We start from the raw sequence: 14,842 nt of genomic DNA, 5'->3' as shown, positions 1-14,842 counted from the left end.
CCCCCTGCTGGTGAGGGGCCCCGAGGGTTTCTGGTAAATAATCCACTTTGAGTTGATTTGAACTTTGGAAGATGAATCATGTATCTTTAACATTTCGTGTTGTCATGTTGCCGCATACTCTGTTACACAACAGAGTGATCTGCAGACGCTGCGCACACACAAACAGACACACACAAACACACACACACACACACAAACAAACAGACACACACACACACAAACAAACAGACACACACAAACACACACACACAAACAGACAGACACACACAAACAGACACACACACACACACACAAACAGACACACACACATACAAACAGACACACACACAAACAAACAGACACACACAAACAGACACACACACAAACAAACAGACACAAACAGACACACACACACACAAACAGACACACACAGACACACACACATACAAACAGACACACACACAAACAAACAGACACACACAAACAGACACACACACAAACAAACAGACACAAACAGACACACACACAAACAAACAGACACAAACAGACACACACACAAACAAACAGACACACACAAACACACACACACACAAACAGACACACACACAAACAAACAGACACACACAAACACACACACACACAAACAGACACACACACAAACAAACAGACACAAACAGACACACACACACACAAACAGACACACACACACAAACAGACACACACACAAACAAACAGACACACACAAACAGACACACACACACACAAACAGACACACACACAAACAAACAGACACACACAAACACACACACACAAACAGACACACACACAAACACACACACACAAACAGACACACACACAAACAAACAGACACACAAACACACACACACAAACAGACACACACACACACAAACAGACACACACACACAAACAGACACACACACACACAAACAGACACACACAAACACACACACTCACACACACACACACACAGACACACACAAACACACACACACACAAACAGACACACACACACACTCACACACACACACACACACGCACGCACACACGCGCGCGCAGCGCACACACACAAACAGACACGCGCGCACACACACAAACACACACACAAACAGACACACACACACACAAACAGACACACACAAACACACACACTCACACACACACACAAACAGACACACACTCACACACACACACAAACAGACACACACTCACACACACACACAAACAGACACACACTCACACACACACACAAACAGACACACACACAAACACACACACAAACAGACACACACACACACAAACAGACACACACACAAACAAACAGACACAAACAGACACACACACACACAAACAGACACACACACACAAACAGACACACACACAAACAAACAGACACACACAAACAGACACACACACACACAAACAGACACACACACAAACAAACAGACACACACAAACACACACACACAAACAGACACACACACAAACACACACACACAAACAGACACACACACAAACAAACAGACACACAAACACACACACACAAACAGACACACACACACACAAACAGACACACACACACAAACAGACACACACACACACAAACAGACACACACAAACACACACACTCACACACACACACACACAGACACACACACACACTCACACACACACACACACACGCACGCACACACGCGCGCGCGCGCACACACACAAACAGACACGCGCGCACACACACAAACACACACACAAACAGACACACACACACACAAACAGACACACACAAACACACACACTCACACACACACACAAACAGACACACACTCACACACACACACAAACAGACACACACTCACACACACACACAAACAGACACACACACAAACACACACACAAACAGACACACACAAACACACACACTCACACTCACACACAAACAGACACACACACACACAAACAGACACACACAAACACACACACTCACACTCACACACAAACAGACACACACTCACTCACTCACTCACGCGCGCGCGCACAGGGAGCTCCTGCCTTTCCGGAAGCTCTCGAGCAGCCGAGGCGGCGCTAAATTAAATTAGCATACTAAGTAGTGATCTGTGCGCCGATGTGGATGGACGGCTGACCGCAGCTGCCTCATCAAGCTCCCGGTTCTAAAGTCCTCACAGCACCGAGTCCGGCCGCATTTTGTCGGGATCCTGCTGCCGTCCGCCTGCCGAGGAGATGGGGGACAAGGCGGGCACCAGGTAGGACGACGCTACAGCAGCTAACAGCTAGTTAGCATCGCTTCTCACGCACTTTGCTAACGTTAGCAGCGGCGCTGGTGGCCCGGGGGGGGGGGGCACACATTTACCCGCTCCGTGAAAAAAAGCAGCCCCGGAGGGCACCGAGCGAACCCCCGGTTCGTGCTCGGACCCCCCAGACGGTGACCTCGTTCACAGGAGGCGAAGTTAGCTGAGCAGGGTGGGGTTAGCTAACCGCCGTTCCAGCCTCCGTTCACTAATCTTAGATTTCAGTTCAACATCTAACAAACAGCTGACGGACTGTTCACCAGCTGTTCACCAGCTGTTCACCGACTGTTCACCGGCTGTTCATGTTCACCGGCTGTTCACCGACTGTTCATGTTCACCGGCTGTTCATGTTCACCGGCTGTTCATGTTCACCAGCTGTTCACCGACTGTTCATGTTCACCGGCTGTTCATGTTCACCAGCTGTTCACTGACTGTTCATGTTCACCGACTGTTCATGTTCACCGACTGTTCACCGACTGTTCATGTTCACCGACTGTTCATGTTCACCGACTGTTCACCGGCTGTTCATGTTCACCGGCTGTTCACCGACTGTTCATGTTCACCGACTGTTCATGTTCACCGACTGTTCACCGACTGTTCATGTTCACCGACTGTTCACCGACTGTTCATGTTCACCGGCTGTTCATGTTCACCGACTGTTCATGTTCACCGACTGTTCACCGGCTGTTCATGTTCACCGACTGTTCACCGGCTGTTCATGTTCACCGACTGTTCATGTTCACCGACTGTTCACCGGCTGTTCATGTTCACCGACTGTTGCTGTTCACCGACTGTTCATGTTCACCGACTGTTCATGTTCACCGGCTGTTCACCGACTGTTCATGTTCACCAACTGTTCATGTTCACCGACTGTTCACCGGCTGTTCATGTTCACCAGCTGTTCACCGACTGTTCATGTTCACCGGCTGTTCACCGACTGTTCATGTTCACCAGCTGTTCATGTTCACCGGCTGTTCATGTTCACCGGCTGTTCATGTTCACCGGCTGTTCATGTTCACCGGCTGTGGGTGCACTTGTTTTATTGTTCACTCCGGTTCTTTGCTGTATTCAGGAGTCCCCGCGGTGTTTTCCTCCGGACGATAACAGACAGGTCCGGAGGTCAACCCGGTAAACTCGGGCTTTCTCCCGGTTAAAGTGCGTTTTGTTGTTTGGTGTTGATGCGGACTTTAACTGCAGAGTTGAACTGATCGTAAAACACAGATTCGTGTTTATTCCTGTTGAAAACAAAAAGAAGCTTTAAAAATCAGATATGATCGAATGGAGTTTGGTGGTCGGCCTGCTGGTGGTTCGGGGGGTTTGGGCACCGCAGACTCGGTTCCGGGTGTTTGTCATGAGGTGTGCTGTCGGACAGGTGGACGGAGGAACCGCTTCCTGCCCGGTTTGTTTTTGGCTGATGTTCCGGTGAGGCTTAGGACGTCCCAGGACCTCTGAGCTTAATCACAAAAACCATCAGAAACAGATGTTTTATTTCCTGTTCATCATCCTGCTTCATGTCCGAACAGGTGATCTGATCCAGTCCGGGTCTGAAGTGGTTTTAGATGTGGACCAGGTCTCCTGTGGACTCGTGTGGTCTCCTGTGGTCTCGTGCGGTCTCATGTGGACTCGTGCGGTCTCATGTGGACTCGTGCGGTCTCGTCCCTCTACTGCAGAAAACAGAAGAAAAAGTTCAGACTTCAGATGAACTTCAACTTTCCTCTGAAGTGTCGAACCTGAAGCCGACTTCGTGCTCTTGTTTGACCTCTGAGGAGGTTCTGAAGCTCTGCTTCCCTTCGAACCCTGAACGTCTCTTCAGGTTTTATTGATCAGAGTTCTCTCACCGGCCGCTGACGGTGGAAACGCTCCCTGACGTCTGTCCTTCCGTCATGAGACTCTGAAGAGTAGATGAAGTATCGATGATCATAAGAGCAGCTGCTCTGTGAAGCCCCGCCCCTGTCAGGTGACGCCCCGCCCCTGTCAGGTGAAGCCCCGCCCCCGTCCTGCAGACCTGCTGCAGCGACACGTTTCTCCGTCGGGAGAGTTCGGGCGCAGCCGAGCGTGAAGTCGTGTTTACGTCAGCCGCTGTTTTCCTGCTTTATTCCCTCCTGACGAAGACGAGCAGGTGAGCCTTCGTCACGTTTAATGTTTCTGATATCGGTCTAATTCAGGATTTGTTTCTACCAAAACGTGATGCTTCTCCGTCGCCCTGGTTACGATCGATAGCCGACGTGTTGTTGAGAATCGTTTGATCGTTCACATCAGCGGCTCAAAGAACGAATCGCATTAAACAGGATTTTAAACAGTTTCACTCTGAGCTGCAGCAGCTGTAGCCATGGTTACCTGCCTCTCCTCACAGGGACTGATAACACAGCTGGTCTCCATGGTGACAGGTTGACTGTAGTCGGTGTCAGTTCAGCTTCCTCAGAGCAGGAAGTCTTTCAAAATAAAGTTCCGGTCCGAGCAGAGTGTTAGCATTAGCACTGTTAGCAGCTGCTAGTTTAGCGTTAGCATGAGCCTCAGACAGCTGGCTGCTTCGGATCAGCTGTGCTCGTTACTTCTTGTTTGTGTTTGTTACTTCCTGTTTGTGTGGGCTGCTGCAGGAAGTGACTGTTTCACACAGATGCTGAGAACCTCGACAGTTTTTTCATAAAGGATCAATACTGAAGTGATCGTCCTGATAACATTGATCGTGCTGCGTTCAGGTACCGTGGGAGAGACTGCTGGAGGTGTTTGAAACAGGAAAACGTTGATGATGTTGAATGTAACATGATTCTTTTCCTGAGAACAAACTGTCAGCAGCTTCACTGATGTGTGAACCCCGCCCCTCCCCGCTGCCCTGGCCCGGCCACCACCCGCCCCTGTTAAACATCCCATAATACCCGCTGGGTTTGCCGCCTCGACCACTTCCCCTCAGAGTTATTTCAGCAGGAAGCTGTGACGTTATTCTAAAAGTCCACTAACAGTGTTTCTCCTCTTCCTTCCTCCTCTTCCTCCTCTCAGAGTTTTCAAGAAGTCCAGCCCCAACTGTAAGGTGAGTCAGCTGATGTTTATGGTTTGAGCTCTTCAGTCTGTCGTCTGCAGGACGAATGAACAACATGTTGAAGAGGAGCTTCATTAATCTGCAACGTTTCAAACATGCAGCGCCGCTCGTCTTCATCACGTAAACAGCAGAACAAGAAAATCTAATATTTCACACATAAACAGTCTGAATGCAGCGAAGAAAAAACAGCTGAAACTTTCCACTGCACTCATGTTCAGTTTACGAGACCGAAGACAACATATCAAATATTATTGTTTTATTAACATATCTGCTCATTTTGAATTTGATGGCAGAAACGCGTCTCAAAAAACTTGTGACAGGATCAACAAAAGATGGAAAAGTTGTGTAAAGATTAAAAAAAAAACACCTGGTGGAACATCTGACAACTAATGAGGTTACCATGACAACAGATCAGTAACATGATTGGGTATAAAAGATGATTTCAGAGAGACAGAGTCTCTCCAGTGAAGATGGGGAGAGGTTCACCACTCTGAAAGACTGTGTTGGAAAATAGTTCAACAATCTAAGAATAATGTTCCTCAACGTAAAACTACAAAGAATTAGTGGATTTCATCGTCTACGGTTCATAATATCATTAAAAGATTCAGAGAATCTGGAGAAATCTCTGAACACAAGGGACAAGGCTGGAAACCAATATTGGATGGTGGTGATCTTCGGGCCCTCAGGCAGCACTGCATTAAAAACACACTATTCTGGAGTGGAAATCACTGCATGGGCTCAGGAACACTTGTGAAAACCATCGTCTGTGAACACAGTTCATCGCTGATTGATTCCGGCTCAGCTGCTGTTTTTCAGATGAAACATGTGTTTGTCGTGTTTTTAGCATGTTCATGTTGCACACAGAAGTCACGCTCAGATCATGAGATTTACTGACGTGAACAGCAGACTCGGAGAGCAGCAGCAGCCTGCAGGCTTCCGCCAGTCAAATAATACAACATTTGCCTTTTATTTGCATAATTTATTACAACGACCTGAGAGTGACTTCAATAAACATCACCTGGACACACACACACACACACACACACACACACACACACACACACACACACACACAGTGTTTGTTTGTTGAGCTGTCAGTCATATGTAAAACAGCAGCTCAGGAGGTTTTAACTCTTCGAGCTCTGACTTCCTGTTTAACCCTGAACTCCGATCAGTTCACTTTCTCCTACGGGCTCGTTGATCGATGCAGCAGGTCTCCATGGAAACAGCAGCAACATGACTGACAGCTGGAAGAGCTCCAACAAACAAACATCAGATATCACAGAAGAAAAAATAAATTCCTTTTTAAAATCAGCAAAATCTCACTTAAAACCCCACAAATGACATCGTAAATTTTAACGAAGGGTTTTGCTGCTCATGATTAGTTCAAGGACCGTGGGACATTTGAAAACATGACAGTAGTTTCTGTTTATATGGTTTAAATGTTGAATTTTGAAGTAAAGCTGCCGACAGGTGGTGACGTTCAGAAGGTTAAAATAAATCAAATGTTTGATACGTGTTGATCTAAAGTCTGTCCTGAATATTGGATCAATAATGTGTGATTTGATGGAACATGTGAACTAACGGGTGCTTGTGGTCGCTCTGCAGGTGACAGTTTACCTGGGAAAGAGAGACTTCGTGGATCACCTGGACCACGTGGACCCCGTAGGTGAGTCGGACCATCTGAAACCAGGAAGTGTTCCTGCCTGAGCTATTATTTTGAAAGAACAGTGTGTGAGGTGCAAGTGTAAAACACGCTGCAGGTGTGTCCAGTGTCCAGGTGCTACATTTGTGCCTACTCAGCTTTGTCTTCTTCCCACCCACAGATGGAGTCATCCTGGTCGACCCCGAGTACCTGAAGGACAGGAAAGGTAGGCAGCTGCTGGAGCTCCGCCCCCTCGGGGGTCAGAGTTCTTAGTGATGAAGATGAGATGACGGCGCCCTCTGGAGGTCGAACCTCTTTCATGTGTTCAGAATGATCCTGATTTTATTTTGAAAGTCCATCCCTGAGTTTTATCTTCTTCCTCTTTTTATCTCTTCGTTGTGAAACTAATTTCAGTTAGTTTCAACATGGTTCATTCAACTCTTCCTCTTTTTATTTACTTCTTTAACTTTAACAACATCTTTATGAAGTTTTGATGAATTATTGGAATCAGTTTTTAGATGAAATCACATTCAGACCGTTCAAACTCACATTATTTTAAACTCGATTTAGTTCAGCTTCATTAAAGAAGTTCTGTTTTTAATTCACTTAATTTTCTTTACATCGTTTAAATTCCCCCCCCCCCCCCCCCAGTCTTCGTCACGCTGACCTGTGCTTTTCGATACGGCCGTGAGGACCTGGATGTGCTCGGTCTGTCTTTCCGGAAGGACCTCTACATCTCCACCTTCCAGGTAAGCTCCGCCCACTAAACCTCTGAATACAACGTAGTATTCAGTGAAAATTCAAACACTGACAGACGTGAAGCAGAATTTGTTCCAACCTCCCTGAAGCTAACAGGATGTCCTCACCTGTCCGTCACCGCAGGCCTTCCCTCCGGTGCCGGAGGAGAAGAAGCCCAACAGCCGGCTGCAGGAGAGGCTGCTGAAGAAGCTCGGCCAGCACGCACACCCCTTCTACTTCACGGTGAGTCCCTGGACCTCAGGCGGCGGAGCTACGCTGCATCCTGGATACATAGAAACAGGCTGCAATGTCAGGTTTCGACCACGTGGCGTAAGAGCCGCCCTCGTAGAGTTAAGACCCGCCCTCGTAGAGTTAAGACCCGCCCTCGTAGAGTTAAGACCCGCCCTCGTAGAGTTAAGACCCGCCCTCGTAGAGTAAGACCCGCCCTCATAGAGTAAGACCCGCCCAGATAGATTCAGATTCTCATTTTGACCTGTGCAGTCACATCGAGAATATTTAAATTTCTTTTATCTTTTTCAGAAAAAGATATTAACGAGGAGGTAAAAATCAAACTGCAGAGACGTCACTGAAGCTACTTTTTCATTTTTTTTCCTGTTTAACAGAATTTAAAACTGTTATTACCAGATCATGTTAACAGCTAAATAGCCTATTTTAGCAGAGTATCATTTAACAACTTTAAATCAAATGTTAATATTTACAGAAGGATCAGTTGATCTTTTAGCTTCAGCTTGTCTGTATCATCAAGACCAGTCAGACTTTTCTCATCATGTTTAAGACCACTGAGAAATAGACCTGGACTTCCTGTTGGGTTTGATGTGGTCACAGACAGGGGTAGAAATGTGGGTCGTTTCCATGGCAGCGAACCGTACCAAGATGTCACAAACCTTCCGAGGAACTCAGGAAGTCTCTGATTGGACTAATTAAACTGAACTTCCTGGTTCTTCAAATGCAGTGAGATTCAAACAGGCCTGCAGATCGGCTGGTTTAATGCCTCATGATGTCATATGGAGACTTTTATTTCAAATAAATCACTCAGGCAGTTTGTGGGGTTAAAGGTTAAAGTTTACTGCTGAATAAACAGAGTTTCTCTCTTCTTCTGGTATAGATTCCTCAGAACCTCCCCTGTTCAGTCACTTTACAGCCCGGACCAGAGGACACTGGGAAGGTAACACACACACACACACACTTGTTAATAATCACCTGTCCTCACCTGCTGAAAGACAGCTTCCATCATTCATCAAAGTCAGGATTAGGAGGAGGAGGAGTCGAGTCTATGTCAGGAAGTGTATAAATAAAAGCTGGAGTCAGTTGGAGGTTTGAGGTGAATGAAGCTTCTTCTCTGTTGATGAATCTCTGTCTGTGTGGTCACAACCAACACGTGAAGTTCGTCACAACCACTTCCTGTAAGATGATCTGTGATGAGAGAAACAGCTGTGATCCTCCCTGTAAACCATCTCCCTGAAAGTAAGACGTCCGTGTTGACCCTCCGCCTCTGCAGGCCTGCGGCGTTGATTTCGAGATCAGAGCTTTCTGTGCCAAGTCGATAGAAGAGAAGATCCACAAGAGGTGAGTTCAACTGCAGGAGGCTGGTTTACCAGCTTTCTGAAGACTCAGGGGACTGACAGGAACACGTTAAAGGGAGGTGACACTCCTTTTATTCCTTCAGCCTCAGCACACTGCAGCTGGGGCTTTTATTTTGTAAACCCATCAGACAGGAAGCTGGAATCTCAGATCTGTCTTTTGTGCAGGAACTCGGTGCGTCTGGTGATCCGGAAGGTTCAGTACGCTCCGGAGAAACCGGGTCCTCAGCCCATGGTGGAGACCACCCGCAGCTTCTTGATGTCGGACAGATCCCTGCACCTGGAGGCCTCTCTGGACAAAGAGGTACACCTGAACACCAGCACGCCTGAACACCAATCTTGTTCTTCTGTGTCAGTTTAAAGGATCATTAACTTCATCCCGATCCTCAGACACATTAATAAAAACACCTCAGCTGAAATAAACAGGAATGATCCTTTAATCATGTCAGGACCCTTCAAATTTATCTGGTGACCCACGGGGGGGGCGCCGTCCCTATGTTGGGCACTACACACTTTCTATGCAGTATTTAAAACGGAATCAGACGTCAGTCGCCTCTACTGTTTGATAATCATGAAAATGTGTTAGTAACAAGCGTCTCTCTCACATGATGCATTGCGTGTAGCTGTATTACCACGGGGAGCCAATCAGCGTCAACGTTCACGTCACCAACAACTCCACGAAGACCGTCAAGAGAGTCAAGATCTCCGGTACGTCTCTTCTTCTCTCTGTATTTCCTGTTGATATTTTTCTGTCCTCCTCATGCTGTTATAGGGACCTTTAAAATCTTTAAACTCGGTTCTCCTTCTATAAAACGTACTTTAATCTGACAGTAACCGTCTGCTGTCTTTGTGTCCCTTCAGTGCGTCAGTATGCAGACATCTGTCTGTTCAGTACTGCCCAGTATAAATGTCCAGTGGCCCAGCTGGAGGCAGAGTAAGTCCAGTCACATCCTCCTGTTTGAACAGCAGACAAACTACTTTAAACTGGTTTACAGCAGGTATAAACTGGTTTACAGCAGGTACAAACTCATTTACACCAGGTGTAAACTGGTTTAAACTGGTTTACAGCGGGTTTAAACCGGTTTACACTCGTTTACAGCAGGCGGAAACCGGTTTAAACTGGTTTACAGCAGGCATAAACTGGTTTACAGCAGGCATAAACTGGTTTACAGCAGGCATAAACTGGTTTACAGCATGCATAAACTGGTTTACAGCAGGTATAAACTCATTTACATCAGGTGTAAACTCGTTTAAACTGGTTTACAGCGGTTGTAAACCGGTTTACACTCGTTTACAGCAGGCGGAAACCGGTTTACAGCAGGCGGAAACCGGTTTAAAACTCGTTTACAGCAGGCGGAAACCGGTTTACAGCAGGCGGAAACCGGTTTACAGCAGGCGGAAACCGGTTTAAACTGGTTTACAGCAGGTTTAAACTGGTTTAAACTTGTTCACAGCGGGTGCAAACTGGTTTCAAACCAGATGTCCTGTGATAAGTATTAAGTAAAAGTATTAAATTATCACTCAGCACATACATTTGAACTAACTGATCTGAGGTAGGGGTGGGGCTTACCTGGATAGTTTGATTGACAGCCGCATGTGGTCTCCACAGCGACCAGGTGTCGTCCAGCTCCACCTTCTGTAAGGTGTACACTCTGACCCCAACGCTCGACAAGAACAGAGAGAAGAGAGGACTGGCTCTGGACGGGAAACTCAAACATGAAGACACCAACCTGGCCTCGTCCACAATGTAACACACACACACACACACACACGTGTGCAGCGGACAGGTGTGTCGGGGCGGTCACATGACCTCTGCTCTGTGTTTCAGTGTGAAGGACGTCACCAACAAGGAGGTTCTGGGGATCCTGGTGTCCTACAGAGTCAAAGTGAAGCTGGTGGTGTCACGTGGAGGGTACAACACTCACACACACACACACACACACACACACAGACACATTTAAACATGTTCCTGTTTAAACACGTGAGGCTGATTTAAATGAAGTTAGATTTATTTGAACACACTTATGATTAATAATGAACTGGTTCATAATGTTTTAAGATTAAAGGGAGTTGAAACCAGTTTGAATCACATTTAAACTGATTTTAAACAAACTGGTTTAAATCCTGTTGAAACAAGTGAAACGTTCCAATAAACTGGATCAAATTGTTTGTTTTAATCTGGAAGTTAATCAAAGTGTGTTTGTGTGTTTCAGAGACGTGTCAGTCGAGCTGCCCTTCATCCTCATGCACCCTAAACCTGTGGAACCGCCGCTGTCCCGCCCACAGTCAGGTGATACGCGCACACACACACACACACACACACACACACACACACACACACACACACAACGCACACACACACACAAACTCTGTCAGCCTCTTTCCTTCCTCTCTGTATCTTTCACTTCTGTATCATGAGTTTCCATGGAGATGAGAGGCAGTTTCCATGGAAACAACAGTGTAACATGCTTCATTGTGTGTGTGTGTGTGTGTGTGTGTGTGTGTTACAGCTGTGCCAGAGATGGACCCGCCCATCGACACCAACTTGATAGAGTTCGACACAAAGTGAGTTTCTAATCTTTATTGATCGTTGATTGATTTTGACTGACAGCAGCAACAGGAAACCATTTATTGATTTTCAAAATAAAAGTGTTGTCAGTCTCTCCAGGAAGTCACAACAATTTACAGACTCAAGCGAAGCTCTGCTGAAAGTTTGACATCATAAAAGTCCCTTACACGGATCAATCATCGCTCTTCGTCTTCCTCCCTCTTCGTCCTCAGCAGCGTCTCCCAGGACGACGACTTCGTCTTCGAGGACTTCGCCCGCCTGCGGCTTAAAGGCGTCGTGGACGACAAGGACGAGGACTGCTAGGATCGCCGACTTCATCCGCTCGCTTCGACCGCCACACACACACACACACACACACACACACACACACACACACACACACACACACACACACACACACGTGCGTTACATTCCCCAGTGGAGGGGTGGATGAGGCGTTAGGACGGAGGTGTTCTTCCTCTCTTGCTTCAGCCATTCGTCACGCCGCCATCTTCTCTGTTTCTCTTTTCGCTGAAGGATGAAAACTGAACGTGGAGCAGCTGCAGGACAGACGTTAGCGCTGGAGACGGAAACCTCCGCAGCTTCTGTCTCTGCGGCCGCGACGTTCGGGTGTGGGCGGAGCTTGTTCCAAGGTTTAATGTGAAAGGCGTGCAGGAAGCTGCAGCAGCGTTCGTCCTCTTTTACTTTGAAATGTCTGAATGTTTCCCTCGCCGACGGTCACTTCCTGTAAAAACAGATTATATATTTGAAACTAGAAGAGATAAAATGTGTGTAGAAGCTTTTTATCATCGCGGCTGCAACGAGAGGAAACACACTCACAGAAGTCTTACAGGAAGTTCGATTTCACCAGCATCCTCTCTCTCCGGCGCCGGTCCCGCCCGTCTGCTGCACGCTTAGTTTCCACAACCGTTCCAGCTTCTCTTCATTTCACTCTTATTGTGGAGGGACGTCCGGTGGGGGGGGTCTTTCTCACTGTCAACAAACTTCGTGAAAAGATAAAAACCAAATGGTCAGAGGAGGCGGGGCTAAACTTGCTCTGTAATAAACATCCAGAGACACAGTTCAGAAGTCCCCTGAGAATCTGTCTGATTTGAAGTCTCAGTGATCAGTGATGTGCATCTGAACTCCCATGATGCACTGCAGACGGGAGCTCCTGCAGTTAAAGGGACATTTCCACTAAATATGAACAGAACCGACCTGCAGCTCATTAATGAGTTCACGATCTGCAGCTCTGAACATCAGCAGGCCGACGCGTTTCGATGAAACATTAAAACGAGACGAAAACAAAGATTATTGAGGTGAAATATGACGTCTGAATTTAAGCAGGTTACATTAAAGTCGATCTGCTTCCTGTTCGTTTCAGTTCTTCCTTTTGTTCCCGTTGAAGATCGTTCACTAATAATTATCCTCATTTATTAAACTCGACGTCTAAGTTTGTACAAAAGGGTCTAACGCTGCCCTCTAGTGGCCTTTCTGACAGTTACATGAAGGAATGAATATTGAGCTACGTTATTTGGAGATGTGACGTCAACATTAACAAAGAAACTAAAATTACTTTAAACTCATAACTGAGTGACATGAATGATGTTTAGTTACAGTTTAATGTCACAAACAAAACTTAAGAAGTTCAATAAGATGAAGTCAGACGATGTGTTTACGTGAATTTCTTATTTAAGTCTGAATAGTCGAGTTCACCACGAGTAGATTTGAGATATTTAGTGGAACATTTTGTGTTCAGACTGAAGTTCTCTGTTTGGTTTTTGTCTTTTCGTGAATTTTTTTGACATGAAAACGTATTTTCACCACGTTTTCGTTGCGTCTCTGTTAGCTGGTGTCACGTTGGAAGAAGGATCATCGCTGATGTCCAGACGTTACGAATTCTTTTCTCACGTTATTAACGAAGTGTCAGAAACACAAAGTCACGTTTAAACTAAACCTTTTTTCCTTAAATTCCACTTTTATTTTATTTTTGAATTATTAATGTGGAATCACTTTAAGAAAAGCGTGAAGCGTTCGCTGGGATCACGAACTCTGATCACGCTGGAATCGTTTCTTCACCTCCGGTCACTCGACAGCTTTTCAACTGATCGGGTTTCTCTGATTGATCGATTCAAAGTTTTCTGGTCAGTCATGAAGTTAAATTCTGTTTCTACCGTGTTTTTATTCGTCTGCGACTCGATGGCGCCGAGTTGAAACCATCGAACTGTCCTCGTCGTCTTGTTGAAGGGAAACACTCGAGTTCTTCGGTTTATCGTCACAAATTCACTTTGTTGGAATATATTTAGTTTTTATGTGAAGCTGCATCTGATTTAGAAACGCTTCGCTGCATCTTCGTGCCTTCCAGACTTCGCTGCTTCCAAATGACTCAATTGCCATTTTTATTATTAGAATTATTACTGCGGTTAAAAATAAAAGAATTTGCAACATTATTTGTAAAAAAAAAAAAAAAAAAAAAAGGAAAAGCCAATCATATCTGCCAGTGATCGATCAGTGATCAATCAGCATCTTTCTACATCTTCATACTCAAACTAAATTCTAATTTTGGAGTATAAAAATATTCAATTTTAACTATGAGAAAAAAAAACTAAAGAAACTTGGAGAAAAAAAAAGAAAAAGGTTGCTCCTTTCAGTTCTGAACAAGTTCGAACTTCAACCGTCGGATTTTAAATTAAAAATTATAACATTCTGACTTCCTTGGAAAATTCTCGTAAAACTGAAGCTTTATTAGTGAAATTAACTTTTATAAGTAAAAAATTTCAAACTGACTATTCTGGTAAAAAAAAAAACTAAAAAAAAACATGTTAAATGTTATTGGGATATTTTTGTTTCTTTCTAAAAAAAAAAAAAAAAAAAATTTTTTTTTTTTTTTTTTTTCAATTAAAAATTATTTTCCAAATAAGACTAATTCCTTTATTTACCAGTTTTTTTGTAGAGCAAACTTTTCTTTTC

At 45.4% G+C, this 14,842-nt stretch overlaps 1 protein-coding gene across 2 annotated transcripts; it reads left to right on the top strand.

The window, feature by feature from the left end:
• The first annotated feature begins 2,042 nt into the window (after nucleotides 1-2,042).
• Nucleotides 2,043-14,355, top strand: arrb2a (arrestin, beta 2a). Of its 2 annotated transcripts, none has more exons than XM_069143965.1 (16): nucleotides 2,043-2,258; nucleotides 5,301-5,331; nucleotides 6,949-7,009; nucleotides 7,167-7,211; nucleotides 7,637-7,734; nucleotides 7,868-7,966; nucleotides 8,850-8,909; nucleotides 9,243-9,310; nucleotides 9,493-9,628; nucleotides 9,948-10,032; nucleotides 10,186-10,258; nucleotides 10,934-11,071; nucleotides 11,153-11,236; nucleotides 11,538-11,614; nucleotides 11,835-11,889; nucleotides 12,109-14,355. In XM_069143965.1, the coding sequence occupies exons 1-16, from the start codon at nucleotides 2,236-2,238 to the stop codon at nucleotides 12,194-12,196; spliced, it is 1,221 nt and encodes a 406-aa protein (XP_069000066.1). In that variant the 5' UTR covers nucleotides 2,043-2,235; the 3' UTR covers nucleotides 12,197-14,355. The 2 variants fall into 2 exon arrangements, with proteins under 2 accessions (XP_069000066.1, XP_069000065.1); XM_069143964.1 differs by having other exon boundaries at nucleotides 12,106-14,355.
• The last annotated feature ends 487 nt before the right edge of the window (nucleotides 14,356-14,842 follow it).

The sequence above is a fragment of the Embiotoca jacksoni genome, unplaced genomic scaffold, assembly GCF_022577435.1.
Source record: "Embiotoca jacksoni isolate LCO1_2020_lvr unplaced genomic scaffold, fEmbJac1.0.p SCAF_118, whole genome shotgun sequence".
Lineage (NCBI taxonomy): Eukaryota > Metazoa > Chordata > Actinopteri > Embiotocidae > Embiotoca > Embiotoca jacksoni.
Note: the sequence above shows the minus strand (reverse complement) of the source record. Positions and strands in the feature narration are given on the sequence as shown.